At 46.8% G+C, this 16960-nt stretch overlaps 1 protein-coding gene and 1 long non-coding RNA gene across 4 annotated transcripts in view; one reads left to right on the forward strand and one right to left on the reverse strand.

Annotated features, from left to right (window-relative positions):
- Window positions 1-1364: 1364 nt before the first annotated feature.
- Nutm2 (NUT family member 2) lies at window positions 1365-9121 on the forward strand. The gene is made up of 7 exons (NM_001419755.1): window positions 1365-1514; window positions 3397-4108; window positions 5064-5192; window positions 6373-6500; window positions 6910-7205; window positions 7554-7670; window positions 8090-9121. Exons 1-7 carry the CDS (start codon window positions 1457-1459, stop codon window positions 8855-8857), a joined length of 2208 nt encoding a protein of 735 aa, NP_001406684.1. The 5' UTR covers window positions 1365-1456; the 3' UTR covers window positions 8858-9121.
- Window positions 9122-14978: 5857 nt separating this feature from the next.
- Window positions 14979-16960, reverse strand: part of LOC134482691 (uncharacterized) — a 53381-nt gene continuing 51399 nt past the window's right edge. For 2 of the 3 annotated variants that reach the window (XR_015641120.1, XR_015641122.1), the window contains one exon: window positions 15017-16749. This is a non-coding gene — a long non-coding RNA (uncharacterized LOC134482691). Of the gene's footprint in view, window positions 16750-16960 lie in introns of all 3 variants that reach the window. The other variant, XR_015641117.1, reaches the window with a different exon arrangement.

The following is a 16960-nucleotide window of genomic DNA, read 5'->3' on the forward strand; positions in this document are numbered from 1 at the left end:
ACTTGCCAAGCCTCCAAGGACAGTTAGCACGGTCCACCTTACTCGTGTCCACCTTACTCGTGTTCAGAACAGACATTATCCTGTAATGGAGTAAAATCATCTAATGCAAAGTTCTTTATGATGGAGTACTGAATAGCTCATGCTACTGAAAACTTGCAGTTGGTGTCTTTGCATCAGATAAGTCTCAAAGACTCCTGATATGCAAAATGCAAACAACTCACTGAGGTTACCCTGGGCCCCCTGCGCCACCCAACATGCATTGTGATAGCATTTTCAGTCCATGCAAACGTAATTTGTTTGTGAATGCCTTTTGCTTTAGCATCCTAACATTAACTATTTGTCAGGTAAATTCTATTAAGTCAGAGATAGTCTTTTCCTGCAACCAGGAAACGTGATTTTAAGGATACCAGCAAATTACAAAAAAACCAGGAAGATGGTAGCCTACGGTTGGTGAATCCAGTGTCATGATGGAGCTAGGAATAAGGTGGGCACATGCACACAGGAATCTGTATTGGGCATGGTAGATGGAATGCTGACTTTGTCAAATGTACACAGGGAGTGGGGTTTGTACGCTTGGAAAAGCAGGGCACTAAGAATGCCAAGCCCCTTCACCTTGGAGTGGGAGAATTTATTTCCTCTTCTGTCTCTCACATTTAACCCTATTCCCATTGAGAGTCTCGGGAGGGCCAATTTGTCACCAAAGCCTACGAATTCATTTTGTCATAGTGACTAGATTTTTAATTCTGTTGTCAAAGATGTTTGCACTAATAGGACTCAGTATCACTGAGCCAGAGAGAAGTGATGTCAGCATTGAGTCCTGTAGGCTACACACCGAGTAATGCCTTCACGAGCTAGGACTTCTAGCAAAAGGAGATGGTAACAGAGGCTATCGTGGGCAGGGTACAGCCGTCCTAGCACCGCACTGATTGGACACAGAAAGAGGACTCTGTAAAGAATGGTACGCTCATGGCAAGAAGAGCCATTGGATCTCCCAACATCAACTTTTCAAATATGCTGTACTCCTCTACTACTGAAACCCTTAATGTCTGTCTGAATATATGTTGTAATTTGTTCAGAGTAAATGGAACATTACAAGAAATATTCAAGAGCCTACCCTCTGTCGAAGGGATGGAGAACCCAGGATGAAGGGGGTCAAACGAGGTCTATGGAGGAGGAATGAGAGAAGAGGCATGAGGCAAACCCCAAACATGTGCAGGTATCTCCGACAAGGGTGCATCGTTTGACTTGACCCCAAGGTTCTCGTGCACCTGCCACAACCCCTCACGGAATGTTCCCCCAGTCCTGTTCTACTTCCTGCCCCACCCCCACTCTAGAATGCTGTATGCCACATTCCGGAGCTGTTTACTTTCAAACTTTTCTCAGCTGTGGCTGACTCTCTTGAGTGTCTGCCACACGTTGGTGACTCTTGGGTGTGATTTATCTGAATTGTCTCGACATGGACCTGAGCAGACAGGCGTGGTTACTGTCCAAGCCTATAGGAATAGCTTCAGAAGGTAAGGCTGGAGTGTCAGGGTATGGGGGGTCTAACAGCCTGACAGAGGCAATTTAAACTCGATACTCCCAATGACTGACTGGACTAAGGAGTGGGGGGACAGAGCTCTGGACTTCTACAAGGACGTCTCACCTTGGAGACTGATGAAAGAGCGGGTGATGCAACTATGTTGCCATAGGAAGTCCGCTGATGAGAAGACTTGGACTAGTTCTTCCTGTATGGCAGGCAGGTCTCCTGAACACAGTTCGTATGTGTTTGGGATGGGTCACTGTGGTGGTCCAGAGAAGGAAGGTTCTTAGGCAACAACTGATCTCTGGGTCACTTCTCTTGACTGCTGGAACTTGCTCAATGAAATTGTGGGTTCCAGGAATTTTAACTGAGCCATCCTAGACCTGAGAAGGACCGTTGAGACAAATGGCAAGATGGAGACCAGCTGCATGGGGCCCTCTCTATAGAAGTAGAGGCTACTCCATCAACTGGCAGTCTGGGGTTCCACCTTCCCACCCAGGGAAGGTTTCTCGCTTATCGGGTGGTTAACGTCTTTGATTCTACAGAGGCAGAATTGTTAGAGGACATCAACTAGGGAAGATGTTGGTGCTTGTTCCGAATCTTTAGACTGTTTTAAAATATCAATTTAGAGGTGTTGTCTTGGCACTATCTCTACAGTCCCCTTAGCCCATCGTTTCATTGTGACAGGACGCCTCTCTTCCCTGACACTGCTTTGGCAAGCGAATGGGATGCGGAGTGCTGTTGGTTTTAGTGGGTTCTGAGGTGGCTGGTTTCCTTTGCCAGAGGCTTGAGGGAGAGCCATTTCTACATGTTCTACAGTTACTGTTAAGCAGACCTAGAATGTGTGTCCTGGTCATCATGCGCAGAATCTTTGGGCTTGTCTCTTTGATGTGGTCCTCCTGAGTTCCTGCTGAACAGCCATAACTTAAGATATCTGCATCTTGCTTGGCATCGGGCTCATGACTGTATCCCCAAGTCATTCCTTCATTTAGGTGGGAGCTCATAAGATTTCATGGCCAAATTGTGACAATGTCAGTAGCTGTGATAAACCCCAGAAACCTCCTGGTGTCCCCTCCATTCATCACTCCATTGCGGCCTCCCACAGCCACTGCAGGGATGGCAAGGACAGGCTTTGGAGAGATGGCTTACACACTGGTGCTGTGGGAACAGCTCCCATCCATGGTGGGGACCAGTAATTGTCAGTGTGGGGCTGTTGAACCTATCCCTTTACTGTTTCCTGTGGGCATATTAGGAGCGGGAGCCGCAGCATGGGTAGGGGTTGCTACGGGATCCCCTCTAGGATTCCAGAGTACCGGCTTGGAGGACCTCTCGGTGTTGCTTTTGGATTGTTGCGCTGGATTAGAAAGGGAGGGAACTTTGAGGGTGTGAAAGGGACACTCAGAAGGAGCCGAGGTCAAATTATTTGAAACCTGCTGCCCTCGCAGAGACCCTTCCAGAAACTGGCCCTCCTTGATGGTGCCTTGCCTCCCGTGAGCATCAGCACTGAGACAGTGGGGAGGGAGACACAAACTGATCCATTTCTGGGTAGAGAACTAGAACACTGTTGAGCTTTCTGCCAGAGATTCCTGAAAGGGACTCTCAGAGGTGGGGAAAGCTGGTGTGTGTGTGTGGGGGGCTCCTCTCCACAGACAGCCCAGTGATCTGGGAATCTTGGTGACTGTGGAGGAAGGTCCCTGCTGTGACAATGCTCAGGCAGATGACTCCCGCAGGGGATTTACTCAGGGACAGCTGCAGACTGTATAGTTTCCTCTTCCCGGTGACTCTCCCTCAGTTTCCACTGAATTATCAGGATCAGAGAGCCACCCTCCTGTGCGATTTCCCTCATCCTCCCACTCTCTCCTTTATCTCCACAGCATCTTCACTGGGACAGAACATGACTGTCAACGCTGGTGCCACCATGTCTACATTTGCAACCTTGCCTGTTCTCCCCCCTGCCCCCCAACCAGCACCCCAGTTATTTTGGGAGCCCCCAGCACCCCTCATGACTGCGGGCATCTCTCCCAGGAATCCTCTAGTCCTGTCTGCCTTGCCTGGGATGTCGTTGGTGGCAGAAGATGGGAGCACTGCCCTGAATGCAGCTGTTCCCCTGAACATCGTACCGCTTGGAACACTGGGCAGGCCCGTCCAGCCTGTGCATAATGCCAACATTGTTCTCACTCAGGTGCCTCTCAACTACAATATTCCTGGGGCCCAAGGTGTGGGTATGGGGTACTCAACTCCACTCTTCATGGCAACACCTGCTGCAAACACCTTCATTAATACACGAATTGCTTCGGCTGTCCAGCCCCAAGAGGGAACATGGGTCCTGGGACCTCGCCCTCCCACCACACAGCAAGTTGTCCAGCTAGTTCCTGTCAGGTCTCCAGTGACCTCAGCACCACCTCCGAAAGGAGCATATGGAGAGAGTGTCCCAGCCAACATCCAAGCCAGAAACTCCCCAGAAAATTACTTGTCCAAGCCAGACAGTGTCTATGGGAACTTCCGACGCTGGCAGCATATCAAGACACTCGTCCAGAGGCACTTGCCCCAGACACCTGATGTGGCGGCTTTCTCCTGCTTCCTCATGTGAGTGTGATCTGTAACCGGAAGGTCCTCCTGGGGCTCCAGCACCGTGAGTGTGAGGTAGACAAGGAAGGTGCTGAAGTTGATGGGGCCACTTTAGAGAGACACAGTCTGAGGAGCAGCTATGTCACACCCTGGATCCCGAAGTCCTGGGATCGAGGGTTTGGACATAGGACTTTGATTCCATTGGGTAATTCTTCTCCTTAACTTTTTTATCTTCAAGCATGAATTGGAGGGTTTGGGGCCCACAGCACATCACAGTGGGGGTGGGGAAGAGCACACCTGGATGTGTGTCCCCCACCTCATTGTTCTGGGGAATTCCCCTTAGGCCAGAAAGGCACTGGACCTGCACTGGGGAAATCATTGGGGCCGTTGCTCCATTTTAATCTTCAGCAAGCATTCGCGCCATTGCCCCAGGTAACCCTAGGTTCCAGATCTTTCTGGGGCATTTTGCCAGCCAATTCAGCTACATGACCAGGTAGACTAGATGACTGAAACCACAGACACTATATTCTCATGGTTCTGGACACTAGAGACCCAGGCAGGACCTAGAAGACCCAGCTCTGGTGAAGGGTCCATGGCTGACTCACTGGACCAAAAGAAAACTTCAGAGTTTCTTCTCCCTTCCTGGAATAGCACTCTCCTATCCTGGGAGCCCCACATCATGACCTACACCTAGCTATCACCAAGGTCCCATTTGTAGTGACTTTTACTTTTATTCTGTTGTCCATACTTTCATGTTGCGATCCTAAACCCCATTCATTTTCCCCTACATGGTGATACATGGAGAATTCACATGGCAACTAGAGAAACAGGCATATATCTTTGTGTTGATCTTTGCTGGGGCTCCTGGAGGCTAACACTACACTGGTACAAAGACATAGATGTGTCTGGGCTGAGCCTGCTGGGGCTGGGGTATAAGCCGATCATTAGATTGAATGGTCCTAATGAATTACAGTCCAGTGCTTCGGTCCCTGGCCCGGAGGAAGCCCACCATGAATGTGGAGGAAGGCCTGTGGAGGGGGCTGCAGGAATGGCAGTGTACAAGCAACTATGACCGGATGATCTTCTTTGAGATGGCAGAAAAGTGAGTCAGGGTATCTTAAAGGAGGGCACATGGGGAGCTGTTTAGATGTAGATGGGTCTTGTGAGTCAGGCATCTTGAAGAGGGTGTGTGTTGGGGGACTCTGCTCAGCTAGAGCTGGGTCTGGTGAGCTCATTACCCACACCTTGCCAGGAGGGTAATCTTGCTGTTCAGAGGGCTGTTCTCACTTCCGATAGTGCTGGGTTTTCTGCTCCATGGTCCCAGCAGCTTCTGATCTCATTGGTCATGAGTATCTATCCCTGCTTTTTTGTTGAGGGTCAGGGTGGGAGAAGTGACCCATTCCAGCCCCAGGACACTGAAATATTGTTGTCTCCAAGTGCTCTCCCATATGAGTTCAAGACATAGCACCTCTTGCAACATCTCCCTTCACAGATCTTTAGAGAAGACTGTTTTGGATCACCCTAGGCCATTGCAGTTACCCTGCACATAGGGTCTCCTCTCCTCTAGCACTGTGGGATGTGCAAAGGCCACATGCTTCACAAGTCTTAATGCCATCTACCTGACAATTAAACCATCTTTTCACAGTAAAGACTGCTATGCCAGCTAACAGTTAAGTCACTTCTCTTTTTGGCAGTAGAGACCACTGTGTCTCAAGAGAGTTGCTTCAGTTGATCCTAATGTATCATACTGGGTGAGACTCAAGAGAGCGCACAGGAGATGGATGGCTCTTAAACACTCTGAGAACACGTCTCTGCTCTTTTTGCCTTTGCACCGTGTGCGACGCCCTCATGCACACAGCTCTCAGAAGGAGGCAGTTACACCTCTCAGTTTCCCTTCTGCTTTCTCCCGACATCTCCTGGGCCCTTGTCTCCCAGGCTATCCTAGCTTGCCCAGTCTCCGCTCTCGCATCTCTGCAGCTGGTCCGAGATTCCTGATATATTCCATCAGTTATATCTGTGGCCATCTTGGCAACTGGCTCTTCTGTGTGGCTCTAGGCAAGGTCAAGATGGGACTTAAGGAGGAGTCTCATGTAAGCCCTGCTTGTGACACCTCAAACATGTTTGATTCCCTGCAAGGATCAAGGGATGTAGGGTCCCTCAGAACTGTGGTTATGTCCCAAGGTCAGCAACTTCATGTGTCTGTACCAGACTATGTCAAGACCCTGTGCACATTACCACCATAGTAATCTCCCATGCTGGGCCATGGCCTCCTTCATCCCTAGGTTCACAGAATTTGAGAATGCAGAAGAAATGGAGAACTCAATGAGAAACATCCAGTACCAAGTTCTTGCAACCGCACCAAGGCAAGATCCTCCAAGGCTCCCAGCTCCCAAGGCGGTTAAGGAACCAGGTAGGGTTCACATATATTTAGATTCTATACAGAGGCCAAATTAGTAAAAATAGACTTTTGTCCCACACATAGGCTTCTTCCTTCAGGATGGGGTATTTGCTATGTAGCCTGGGGTTCCTTGCAGCCCTTGGTTTTGAACTGGGTAATCATTGAACTGGCTTCTCTGCCTTCATCTCACCAAGCATCCAAACACCGTGTGATCAGAACCTGGGCACTGAAATATTGGTGGCTCTAAATATTCACTTGTTGCATACCACCTCTTGCAACATCCCCTCTCACAGAGTTTTAGAGACAACTGTTTTGGCTTGCCCTAGGCTATTTTAGTTCCCCTGAACTATATGTCCTGCATGATTTGTCTGAGGTGTCAGTGGTCTCTGTCCATGTAGCATCATGCTTTCCTGTCTCCTAGAATGTACCTCTATGAAGACTGTCCCCAGGACCGATTCTGCCCATCTCCCAGAGTTCAGACACCAGCAGTTACGAAAGGCCAAAACACCCACGGAAATTCCACCAGAAGCCGTGCAGGAGTACATGGATATCATGGACTGGCTGGAGGGGTTTCCTCAGCCATTCGCAGGAGACCCCAAGGAAAAGGAGGAAGATGAGAACAGTGGGACAGAGCAGGAAGGAGATGACTTATACTCAGACGCGGGACTCCTGAGCTACATTGATGAGCTATGCTCACAGAAACGGTTTGTTGAGCAGGTGAGCTACATCTGGAGCCCTAGGGTGGGCCAGATTCTGAGTTTGGCATCCTAGCCCTTGTTAATGAGCCTGCTCTCCCTTCTGCCTCTGCCTCTATCTCTTCCCCCAAACACACACACACACACACACACTCTCTCTCTCTCTCTCTCTCTCTCTCTCTCTCTCTCTCTCTCTCTCTGTGCGTGTGTGTGCGTGTGTGTGCGTGTGTGTGTGTGCATGTGTGTGTGTGTGTGTGTGTGAATGTTGGTTACCATCATGACTTGTCAACAGCATTGGGCAAGATAGAGGTCCTCTTGGCTTGGAGGTTCCCTGCCCCTGGCACTCAAGCTCTTTTACTTATGTTTATAGGTAGAGGCCATAATAAACCCCCAGTTTGTGGCAGAAATTCTATCTGCCAAACCAGAAATGGACATCCTGGCTCTAACCAAGGAGCTGGAGCATGAGGAAGAACTCACGATTGACCAGGTATACAGGGAAGGTGAATGCCAGAGACATGGGGAAGGAGCAATAGGTTAAGAAGAGGCCACCAGACACCATGTATATAAGATATAGAGAGACACTAGGTAAACTGGACGGGGCAGGAAGGACCCCGAATGGAATGGGACACTGAGACACAGCAGGTGAACAGAGAGAAGACCATGTTCATAAGACCATGTGACCTTAACTCACCCTGACCTATGGGAAGTCAAGTCATCCTGCCTCGGGCTTCACCCAGAAGGGGACGCAGGCAGCGTGACATGCACAGTTGTAAGGAACAAAGCATGTCAGCCCATCTCTGACACTCAGATAGTTGATTATTCCCTTGGCTAACTCCACCCCAGTGCTTTGCCCTCTCTGGTCCTTCCAGCCTGTGGTGGGTCTTACATACCCGTTTCCTCCTGCAGCTGATAGAGAAGCACTGCCTGGCTTTGAAGAAGAAAGGAGTTGAGAGAGCAGCTCTGAATCCTGGTGACCCTCAGAATCCTGCCAACGCTTCTGTACTGCCTGCCTGCCAAGGTGCACAGAGAGATGACTGTGGTGCCCAGAAAGGAGCCAGTACACAGACTGCTTCCTCACGAATGGCTTCCTTAGACCAGCAGTGTCTTGGAGGCACCAATACAGAACTATGGGGGCCTAAGCCTGCTACTCTCCACCCCAGTAATCAAAGTTCACCATCACTGGTAGACAATGGATCCACTGGTTTTCCCTGTGGCAGAGGAGCACATAACCAAAGCCCAGGATCCAGATGCGCGGGGATCCTCAGAGGAACTTCTGCTACGGAGGACCCTCAAGGGCCACTGGGCAAAACCATTGAGGACAAGGAGGAACTCCATAGCCTGTCTTTCCTCCTGTCCTCCCAGTACAGGCTAGTGCCCTGGAGACTATCTCCCCAAATGTGCCCCTATGCAGATCTCCCCGACTCTGCTAGTATCCCCAAACCATGCCCAAAGATGAGGGGCCCTAGCCCTGATCCATGTCCAATTGTCAAGTCAAAGAAGCGAGCAGTCTTTGGAGGCTTGGTTCCTACGGCTAAGAAGCCTAACTTAGAACCTGGTTTTGGGGTGTCTGAAGAGCCACTCTCAGCTCTGGAGCTGGTTCACCTCTCACAGACTCAGAAGAGGAATCACGAGACACTAGGTACCCGTAAAAGGAAAAGGAAGAAGAGGCATTAAGCCTCCTGTGTGATGTCCCCTCCAAGTGGACAGAGGTTTCACCCTTCCTCTATCCCAAAACCCCAGAGTGAGGAAAAAAAACCAACAAAACAAAACAGCTCTTCCTCACTCAGGACTGATCCAGCTGCTGCCAAGGGACTCTAGAAGGTCAAAGGCCTTGGAAATAAACACAGGGATGAGGGGTGGGGCAAGGGTTGGGAGTATGATATCACTTTAGGATTAATAAGTTTCCAAGTTACAGTAAATAAAGGTAGCATCATGGAAAACAGTGTTAGAGCTGTCACTTTGATTCTGACACCCCTGCCGCCACATGGAGTAAGAGGTTGAAGGGAAGGCCTAGAGAGGCAATGCTCTAGGGTGCTCTAGATTTACTCACTGATCTAGGGAGAACGTAGACTGACAGCTCCTGGAATCCCACCCTGACCCTCTCACAAAGTCTGTCTGGTTACAGGTACTACTTAGAACATGCTATTATTACCTGTGTCCTCAAAAACCTGTGACTAGGGAGATGTTTTCCAGCCTTCAGCCCTAAGGACCATTACCCAGTTTCTAGAGTTAGCCTGGAGATTGAAGTTCTCTTAGGGAGCTTTTTCTGCTCCCCTAAAGACTAGGGTGGCCAGACTAATCCAGGCCTCAGTGAGCCAGGGACCTCTTGAGTGAGTGGTTTGAGGAACAGGCCTGGCATTTAGAGGAAGGGACCAATAGTCATCTGGGGGGGGGGGGTTGGGTTGACAACTTTAGGCAGCTTCCACCTTATGTGTCTGCAATCACCATGCTCCCTGACAGCAGCAGGAGGACCCTGTGCTTGTGGATGTTCCTTTGTAGCCCCACTTGTTTTTTTTTTTCTTTACTGGGGACTTTAAGGCAATCACTAACTAAAAGAACCATAACTTATGGTATGCTAAGAAAGGAGACAAAATAGATAATAATAATAAAAGATGTTCATTTGTCATTACAAAGGTCAAAAACATAGAAAACAAAATAGGAACGAAGGACATGGCAGATGGCAGTTAACATACTTAGACCACTGATGTGTAAACCGGTCACAATATAACAGCTCATTACTAGCTAGCATATTCACTATGAGATGGAGACTACAAAGTAGATTATTAGTCAAGACCAACAAAAGTTAATTAAAACAGTGTAAATGTGTGGGCTGGGGGCTAGCCCAGTGCTTGCTCTCTCAGGGTAAGTACCAGAGCTCAGGTACCAGAGCCCTCATAAAAGATCCAGGCAGATCTCAGCAGTGAGAAGGCAAAGACAGTGGACCCAAGGGGATAAGTGACAGGTAGACTGGCTGAATTAGCAAGCTCTGGGGTCTGAGAGAGACCATGTCTCCAAAGATAAAGAACAGGACAATCAAGGAAGAGATCTGTTATCAACTTCTCACATCCACACACACACATACACGCACACACACTCAAAAAACACATATACCCATGCAAAAATATACAAGGACACACAGACAAACAGTAATGGGACAGAAAGACACATCTAGTTTCTGCTAATCGAGAATCGGTCAGAGGGTTATTATGATAAAGAAGGTTCCAGCAAACATGGGACCTCAGGTTTGACCTCTGGGCACCCAAAATAAACAAAGGTAGGGATAGGTGTGTGCTGATTTCTCTCGGAGCAGACATTACAGCTAGGGAGCTAACAGGGCTTGTAGCACATGACGATACAGTCACTGCCCGCAATGCTGTGTTTCTTAGTGTGTGTGAGCCACTCAACAGAGACCCAGAGGAAGTGAGCCTAACAGAACCACCAGGAGAAGCGGAGAAGCACAGGGCTTCACTGGGGGCCTTCCAGACCCAGACAGCAGACAGAAAAGCAGGAGGGTCAGCAGCACCAGCCTTCCTTCAACAGGACATAACTGACATCTTCAGACCGAGTCATCCAACACAGCAGGATACAGACTCTTCTCCAGCTTTCATGGAACACTCACCAACATAGATCACATTGTAAACCATAGCGCACACCTGCTAGGAACAGGAAGGACAGAAATCACGTCGTGTCTATCCTTAGACCACAGTCACATTAGAAACAACAGAAGCACCCAAGAAACCCCCCAGTACTAGAGATGGTGGTGGTGGTGGTGGTGGTGGTGGTGGTGGTGATGGTAGTGATGGTGATGGTGGTGGTGGTGGTGGTGGTGATGGTGATGGTGGTGATGGTGGTGGTGGTGGTGGTGGTGATGGTGATGGTAGTGATGGTGATGATATAATACACATCATTTTAAAGATGAGTCAAAAAGGCAATCAAGAGAAAATTTTAGTGTTTAAATATGCTCATGAAAGTTATACAACAAAAACAGTGCTTCCCAGAAATTTACAGCATTAAATGGATAAAAACCATCCTCAACTTAATAAGAAACAGATACATAAAACCTAGAGGTAGCATAACTCTTAGTAGCCAAAAAACAAAACAAAACAAAACCACAAAAAAAAAAACTGTGAAGAGTTCCTGATAAGATCAGGAACAAGACAAAATATATCCTCTCATCACCAATGCCAATGCTTCCCTAAGAAGGGTTACCAGGCAAAGCAGAGACAACACCAACTGTGGACTTCCACCCATTATTGCTACAAACTCACTGTGGCAACGTTTTGGAAGCCAGTTTGACAGTTTCCAATTTCCGGTAAGATTTCCATAATACTAAGTTGCTCCATGTCCAGCAAAGTTGTGAATTATGTAAGTATTGATTCTCCCAAGACCACAGCAAGACGGGGGTGGAGGGTGGGGCAGAACTTGAAGGACATAAAATTAGTCCTCATCAAGAAATAGGAACCTAAGATAGACGTGTTCACCTAAGGTCTATGTCTCTGTGACACCATTTGAGAGGGCCAGGTCATTGGATGTGGCCCTTAAGGGGATTTGGGACAGCAGTTCCCACCCTCACGTGCTCTGGTTCTGAACTGTTGTGGAATTGTTAGTGCTCTTTCACACACAGCCTCCTGTCATGCTCGGCTGCAATGCAGACCTCAAACAGTGGAGCCCACATGAGCAGGAACCTCACACGATACTGCACAACACAAAGCATAAAGTACTTCCCACATTTTTATGTATGTATAATGCATGTGTGACTGTCTGTGTGCGTGCTGATCTGTGTGTGTGTGTGTGTGTGTGTGTGTGTGTGTGGTAGAGCCTGGTGACATATGTCTTCCTCAGTCATCATCCATGTCATCTGTGGATACAGCGCCTCTCACTTGCCCTGGTGTTCACTGGTGGTTGATGAGATGGGCTCACCAGGGTGCTCTGGGGATCTGCCTGCCTCCACTCCACCATTCCAAGGGCTACAGGCTTATGTATGTGATCATGCTTAGCTTTTATGTGAGGGTGGGGATGAAACAGGTCCTCCTGTGTGCTTAGCAGGCCCATTATCTGTGGAGGTGTCCTCTGGCCCACAGGCTCTGCTTCTCAAGCACTGCGCACGCTCCCATCTCTTGCCGTGTTAGCTTTGCTAATAGTTCTGTTGATGTCCAGGGAAAGAGTAAAGAGTTGAGCACGTGTTGGTATCAGTTTGTGGAACTTACATAAATGGCCACAGGCGTTTGAAGATCGTTATACCTTATAACCTCTTCAGGAAAAAAAAACATGGCACATGACTGTTCTACTGGAGTGACTTTTTATAATAGAAATACCACACAGGTCTTTTAGATTCTCAGTGGGTGTAAACAAGTGTGTAAAAATTTAAACATCTAAATCTTTGAAACAAACAATTATAGAAGGATAAAGAATATTCATAACAGCCCCCAACTGCATACAATATGAATGCTCGTACTTGATAAGTAGGTGTAATTGTAAGTGTGGTACAGACATAACACAACAGGAAGCACCAGAGACCCTTTCCCGAAGGAGCCCATATCCCTGCTCTCAGGTGCAGCTGTCTCTCCCTTCTCCTGTGTACTTTTTTCCTTCTCCCAAACTTCTGGCCAAACTCTATTAAAATAGCTTTTTAAAACACAAGCATTTGCTTCATTACAAAAAAAAAAGGAAGGAAGGAAGGGAGGAAGAAGGAAGGAGGTCAAATAATAGGTGTGGGAGGAAAGAAGAACTTTTAAAAATATGGTATGTGCAAGAAAATGCAAGTTTAAAAAGCTATGGAGGAGATCAGGGACACAGCCTTACACTGTGAGGGATTTGAGTGAAAGGCTTGAAGGTGCAACAATCAAATGTTAACTTAAAATCAAACCCATGTAACAATCTGAGGCACACTGCCATCCCACTCTTGTGTTAGATCATACAACTTCAACTTGGCTCTGAACACACAGCCACACAGTGCACTATGTACACATGCACGGCCACTCCAAGTAACTGAGGAGTGGCTCCTGAAAACTTGTGTAGCCGTTCTTTGGCTACTGTGTGGGTTCTTCTTTCCTCTGTGCTGTTCCACCATCATTCTGCCCTTTCATCCCCCCAACACTAGGTAGGAAAGAGATCGATGAATCGAATTCCCTTCTTTCTGTTTCTTCTTCTACCCTGACAACTATCAAACAGGAAGCAACCCTCTCAAAAGACTGACCAACAATCTACCTGCCTCTTAGGGCCCCGGCCTTTAGACACCCTCTGAAGAGTCCCCAGAATTCCAAACGTCACACAATCACAGAAACGATCTGCAGCTGGCGAAACCACGCCTCTGCTAGAGCACGAGGCAAATCACAGTCACCTGCTGTGGACGGTCTGAGGCAGCCTCATACCCCACACCTGGGATTAAAACAAAATCGCATTCCCATGTAATACTTCTGTGTTTTTCAAAGAAACCAAAATTCTCCCTGCACCCCCTAGCCCAGATTGGAGATTCTGGTGTATTACTATAAATTTTTCTGCTCTTACAAGAGGAACACGATGTTTTCAATACAGAAAACCAAGGCTTTTTTCTCTTTTTCCTGCCATCATTCCACAGCATGTAAATGCCAAATGTTTGGATTGAGAATTGAATTACATTTTTAAACTTATGTCCATTTAGCGTGGGACCCAGACAGAAAGTAATGTGGGTACATCCTGAGGGGAACATAGTCTATGCCCTGGAATCCTGATGGGAGAGTGACATATGTCCAGAAGTAATATTCTGCTCCTTTTCCTAACAGGAAACGTTGAAAGAATGGATGAATTTCTAAATGCACAGTACCTACCAAAGTGACACAAGGCTGAAGCACATACTTTGGAACAGACATAACAGCAGTGAGATAGGATCAGTGATTTAAAATGCCCCGCCCACCAAATAAACATCCAGGGCCATATATGTGGGAGTTAACTGAAGAATCAGAGCTACATACACACACACACACACACACACACACACACACACACACACACACAAGCAAGTGTATTGATCTCAGAAAATGGAAAGTTACCTTCAGTAGTACTCTAACAAATGTCAACAAGATTATTGACTTGATGCATGGGAAGTGGTCCTGGCATTGGTAAAGCACACAGCACATCAATCATTACAAGCTGGGTTCAGTCTGTCAACTAGAAGCAGAACACACAGTCTGGTCCGTTTATTAATAGCCAAAATGTCAACTGTTAACTCATTACAGAGACCAAGAGGACTGTTTGCTCTACACAGTTGTGTAAATAAATAAGAAAATCAGTAGAGTGTTATAAATGACACCTAGTACAGAACACTAGGAGGCAAACAGATACTACATATGCCTGGACCTTAAATTCTGGCTGGACAGCACTGGCGAATTCCTAACTCTGAGGCTACACACTGAGCCGTGTGCCCAGACATGTTTAGGTCCCCCACTGTGCTGGATGCTTGTTTACTGACACTGTATATGTAGACATTATCAGTTAGAAGCAGTTCTCCTACAGTGCAAACATACTTCACTCTTGCCTCTACAGAAATTATTTTAAGTAAACTACCATAAAAAAAAAAAACCAACAAATTTCTAGACACTGAATTTCTTCCTAACTCTTCCTGGGAAGTTGCTAATGTAAAATGGTCAGGTATTTCTCCCTTTCAATTACCTGAGATCACTAAGATATTTATTACAGGATTGCTGTATTACACATTAATCAATAACTTCAACTAAGCCTTTGATGGAACACCCTGACTCCATCTTAAAATTAGAAACCATCTTGTTACATGGTTAAAGAAAGTTCATTCCTGTATTGATTGATTGATTGATTTTGTTTTATTTTCATTTTTTTGTTAAACCATATCTTAATGCATTTCCTGGAATTTGAGTTTTTCCAGACTTTATACCCTAACCTCCAAGGTGTTCTGCCAAATAATTCTGAGATGTTCTGCCAAGTTCCTACGTAACCAAAATGCCTCCGGAAATCCCCCACCCCTTGAAAACTCTAGTCTTGCAGGTTTTTGAGCTCCGTAAACCCTACTTTCTCCTATGTTCAGGGAAAGCCTCTCAGATCTCTCACTTAGAGGAGGCGGTGGCCAGGCCAACTGTGTTGTGAGCTTGTAATAAAGCTTGCTACAAATTTGGCTAATATGGGTGAAAATTCATTCTCATTAAAAAAAATTAATGAAATATGGAGCCTCTCTAGGCCAGTTGCTTCCTTACATCATCTGTGTCCTTTAATATTAATCCAAATATCTTCATTCGTCCCAACAGTGGGAAAGCTGTCTTTTCAATAGACCAGTGCGAGGGCCTCAAAACCCTAATGTCTTTTCCCTGTCCACTCAAATCCTTGTCCACCATATATTTCCTGTTGCCAATGGACATTTCTGAAAATGCAAATCTCACGTTGTACTCCGTGGAAGAATCCATGTGAATTTTTACAGTATGCCATTGCTGCGGGTTTCTTCACTGGGTGAAGTCTAGGGCTGAGGATCCTTGTAGCCCAGCGCTACCCAGATCAACACACATGAATATACTTACATCAGCATAAAATAAAAATATAACTACATTCTAATTGAAAATTGGTACTCCATGGTTGGAAATAACTGCTATAGGATCCAGTCTTTTCTACACTTTTACTAAGCCACCTAAGAAATGCACATTTTACTAGCGATGTGAATATGTTAGGTTTTTGTTGTTTGTTTTTTGGATTTTTGCTTGTTTTTGAGACAGAATCTCACTTTGTAGCCCTGACTAGCTTGAAACTCAAAAGACTCACCGGCCACCCACTGCATCTCTAGTGCTGGGATCAAAAGCATACATGGCCATGGCCTTCCCCACTTACTACAGATTGACTAAATCACTCACATCTGAGGGCCGCCCCCTTAAGAGCCCCACCCAGAGCACACTGGTGCTGCCAAGGAAGCCCCACCCAGTTCAAGCCCCACCCCTCACCTTACACCTTGTTTTGCCCCTGCTATGTATTTAGGCCCTTGCACACAGTGTGATGTTGTCTTTTACCATGACTTCAACTTGTGCTCTCCTGACACTGCATGATCTAAAACATTCCATTTACATGTGTTTGGTTGGGTGTCTGCTGAACCCTATTTAAAAAATGGTCTGTCTTCCAATTGTCTTTTGTTAGGATTCTTTGCATGTCTTACAGCCCCTTTGTCAAGTCTGTCTTTCGTGGATGTTTCCTAGCCTGTGGCTTGTAGTATTATTTTTGACCTTATCCCTTACAGAGCAGAAGTGTTTACAGTGAGTGGTGGGGCTTGAACCCATAGTCTCTTGAATCCATTTCAGTAAAGTGTTACCACTGAGCTGCACCCGGAGTTCAGAAGGCTCCCATTTCCATGATGTAGGTCTTATCAACAGTTTGTCCCTGAGTTTTAGTTCGGTTTTGTGTGAGACTTGGCTGAAGACTTGGCTGGCAGCTGAGAGTACTTACTGCTCTTGCAGAGGACTCGTGTTCCACTCTAGCACCCACATGGTGGCTCACAGCTGTCTAGAACTCCAGCTCTAGGCTATGTGACATCCTCTTCTGGCCTTTGTGGGTAGTACTCAGACATACATGAGGGAAAACACCTGTACATATAAGAAATAAAAATTAAAAAAGCAAAAACACCTTCCTGTAAGGCATGTAATTTTCCTATGTTATGCTCTACATGTTCATAGTTTCCATTAACATCTCAGTCCATGGCCCATTTGAGTTATATTTTGTCATGGAATAAGACTGGGCCTATATTTGTTTCATTTTTGGTTTGGTTCTAACTGGCTTTGCTTTATTTGTGGGTTA

Source organism: Rattus norvegicus, chromosome 17 (assembly GCF_021556685.1).
Source record: "Rattus norvegicus strain SHRSP/BbbUtx chromosome 17, alternate assembly SHRSP_T2T, whole genome shotgun sequence".
In the NCBI taxonomy this organism is placed as follows: Eukaryota; Metazoa; Chordata; class Mammalia; order Rodentia; family Muridae; genus Rattus; species Rattus norvegicus.

Excerpts from the sequence above, each read along its gene's own strand:
- Nutm2 (NM_001419755.1), top strand. The coding sequence starts at position 1,457 with ATGGACCTGAGCAGACAGGCGTGGTTACTGTCCAAGCCTATAGGAATA. Across the intron at positions 4,109-5,063 it reads GCTTTCTCCTGCTTCCTCAT|TCCAGTGCTTCGGTCCCTGG; the intron begins GTGAGTGTGATC and ends AATGAATTACAG. Across the intron at positions 6,501-6,909 it reads CAAGGCGGTTAAGGAACCAG|AATGTACCTCTATGAAGACT; the intron begins GTAGGGTTCACA and ends CCTGTCTCCTAG.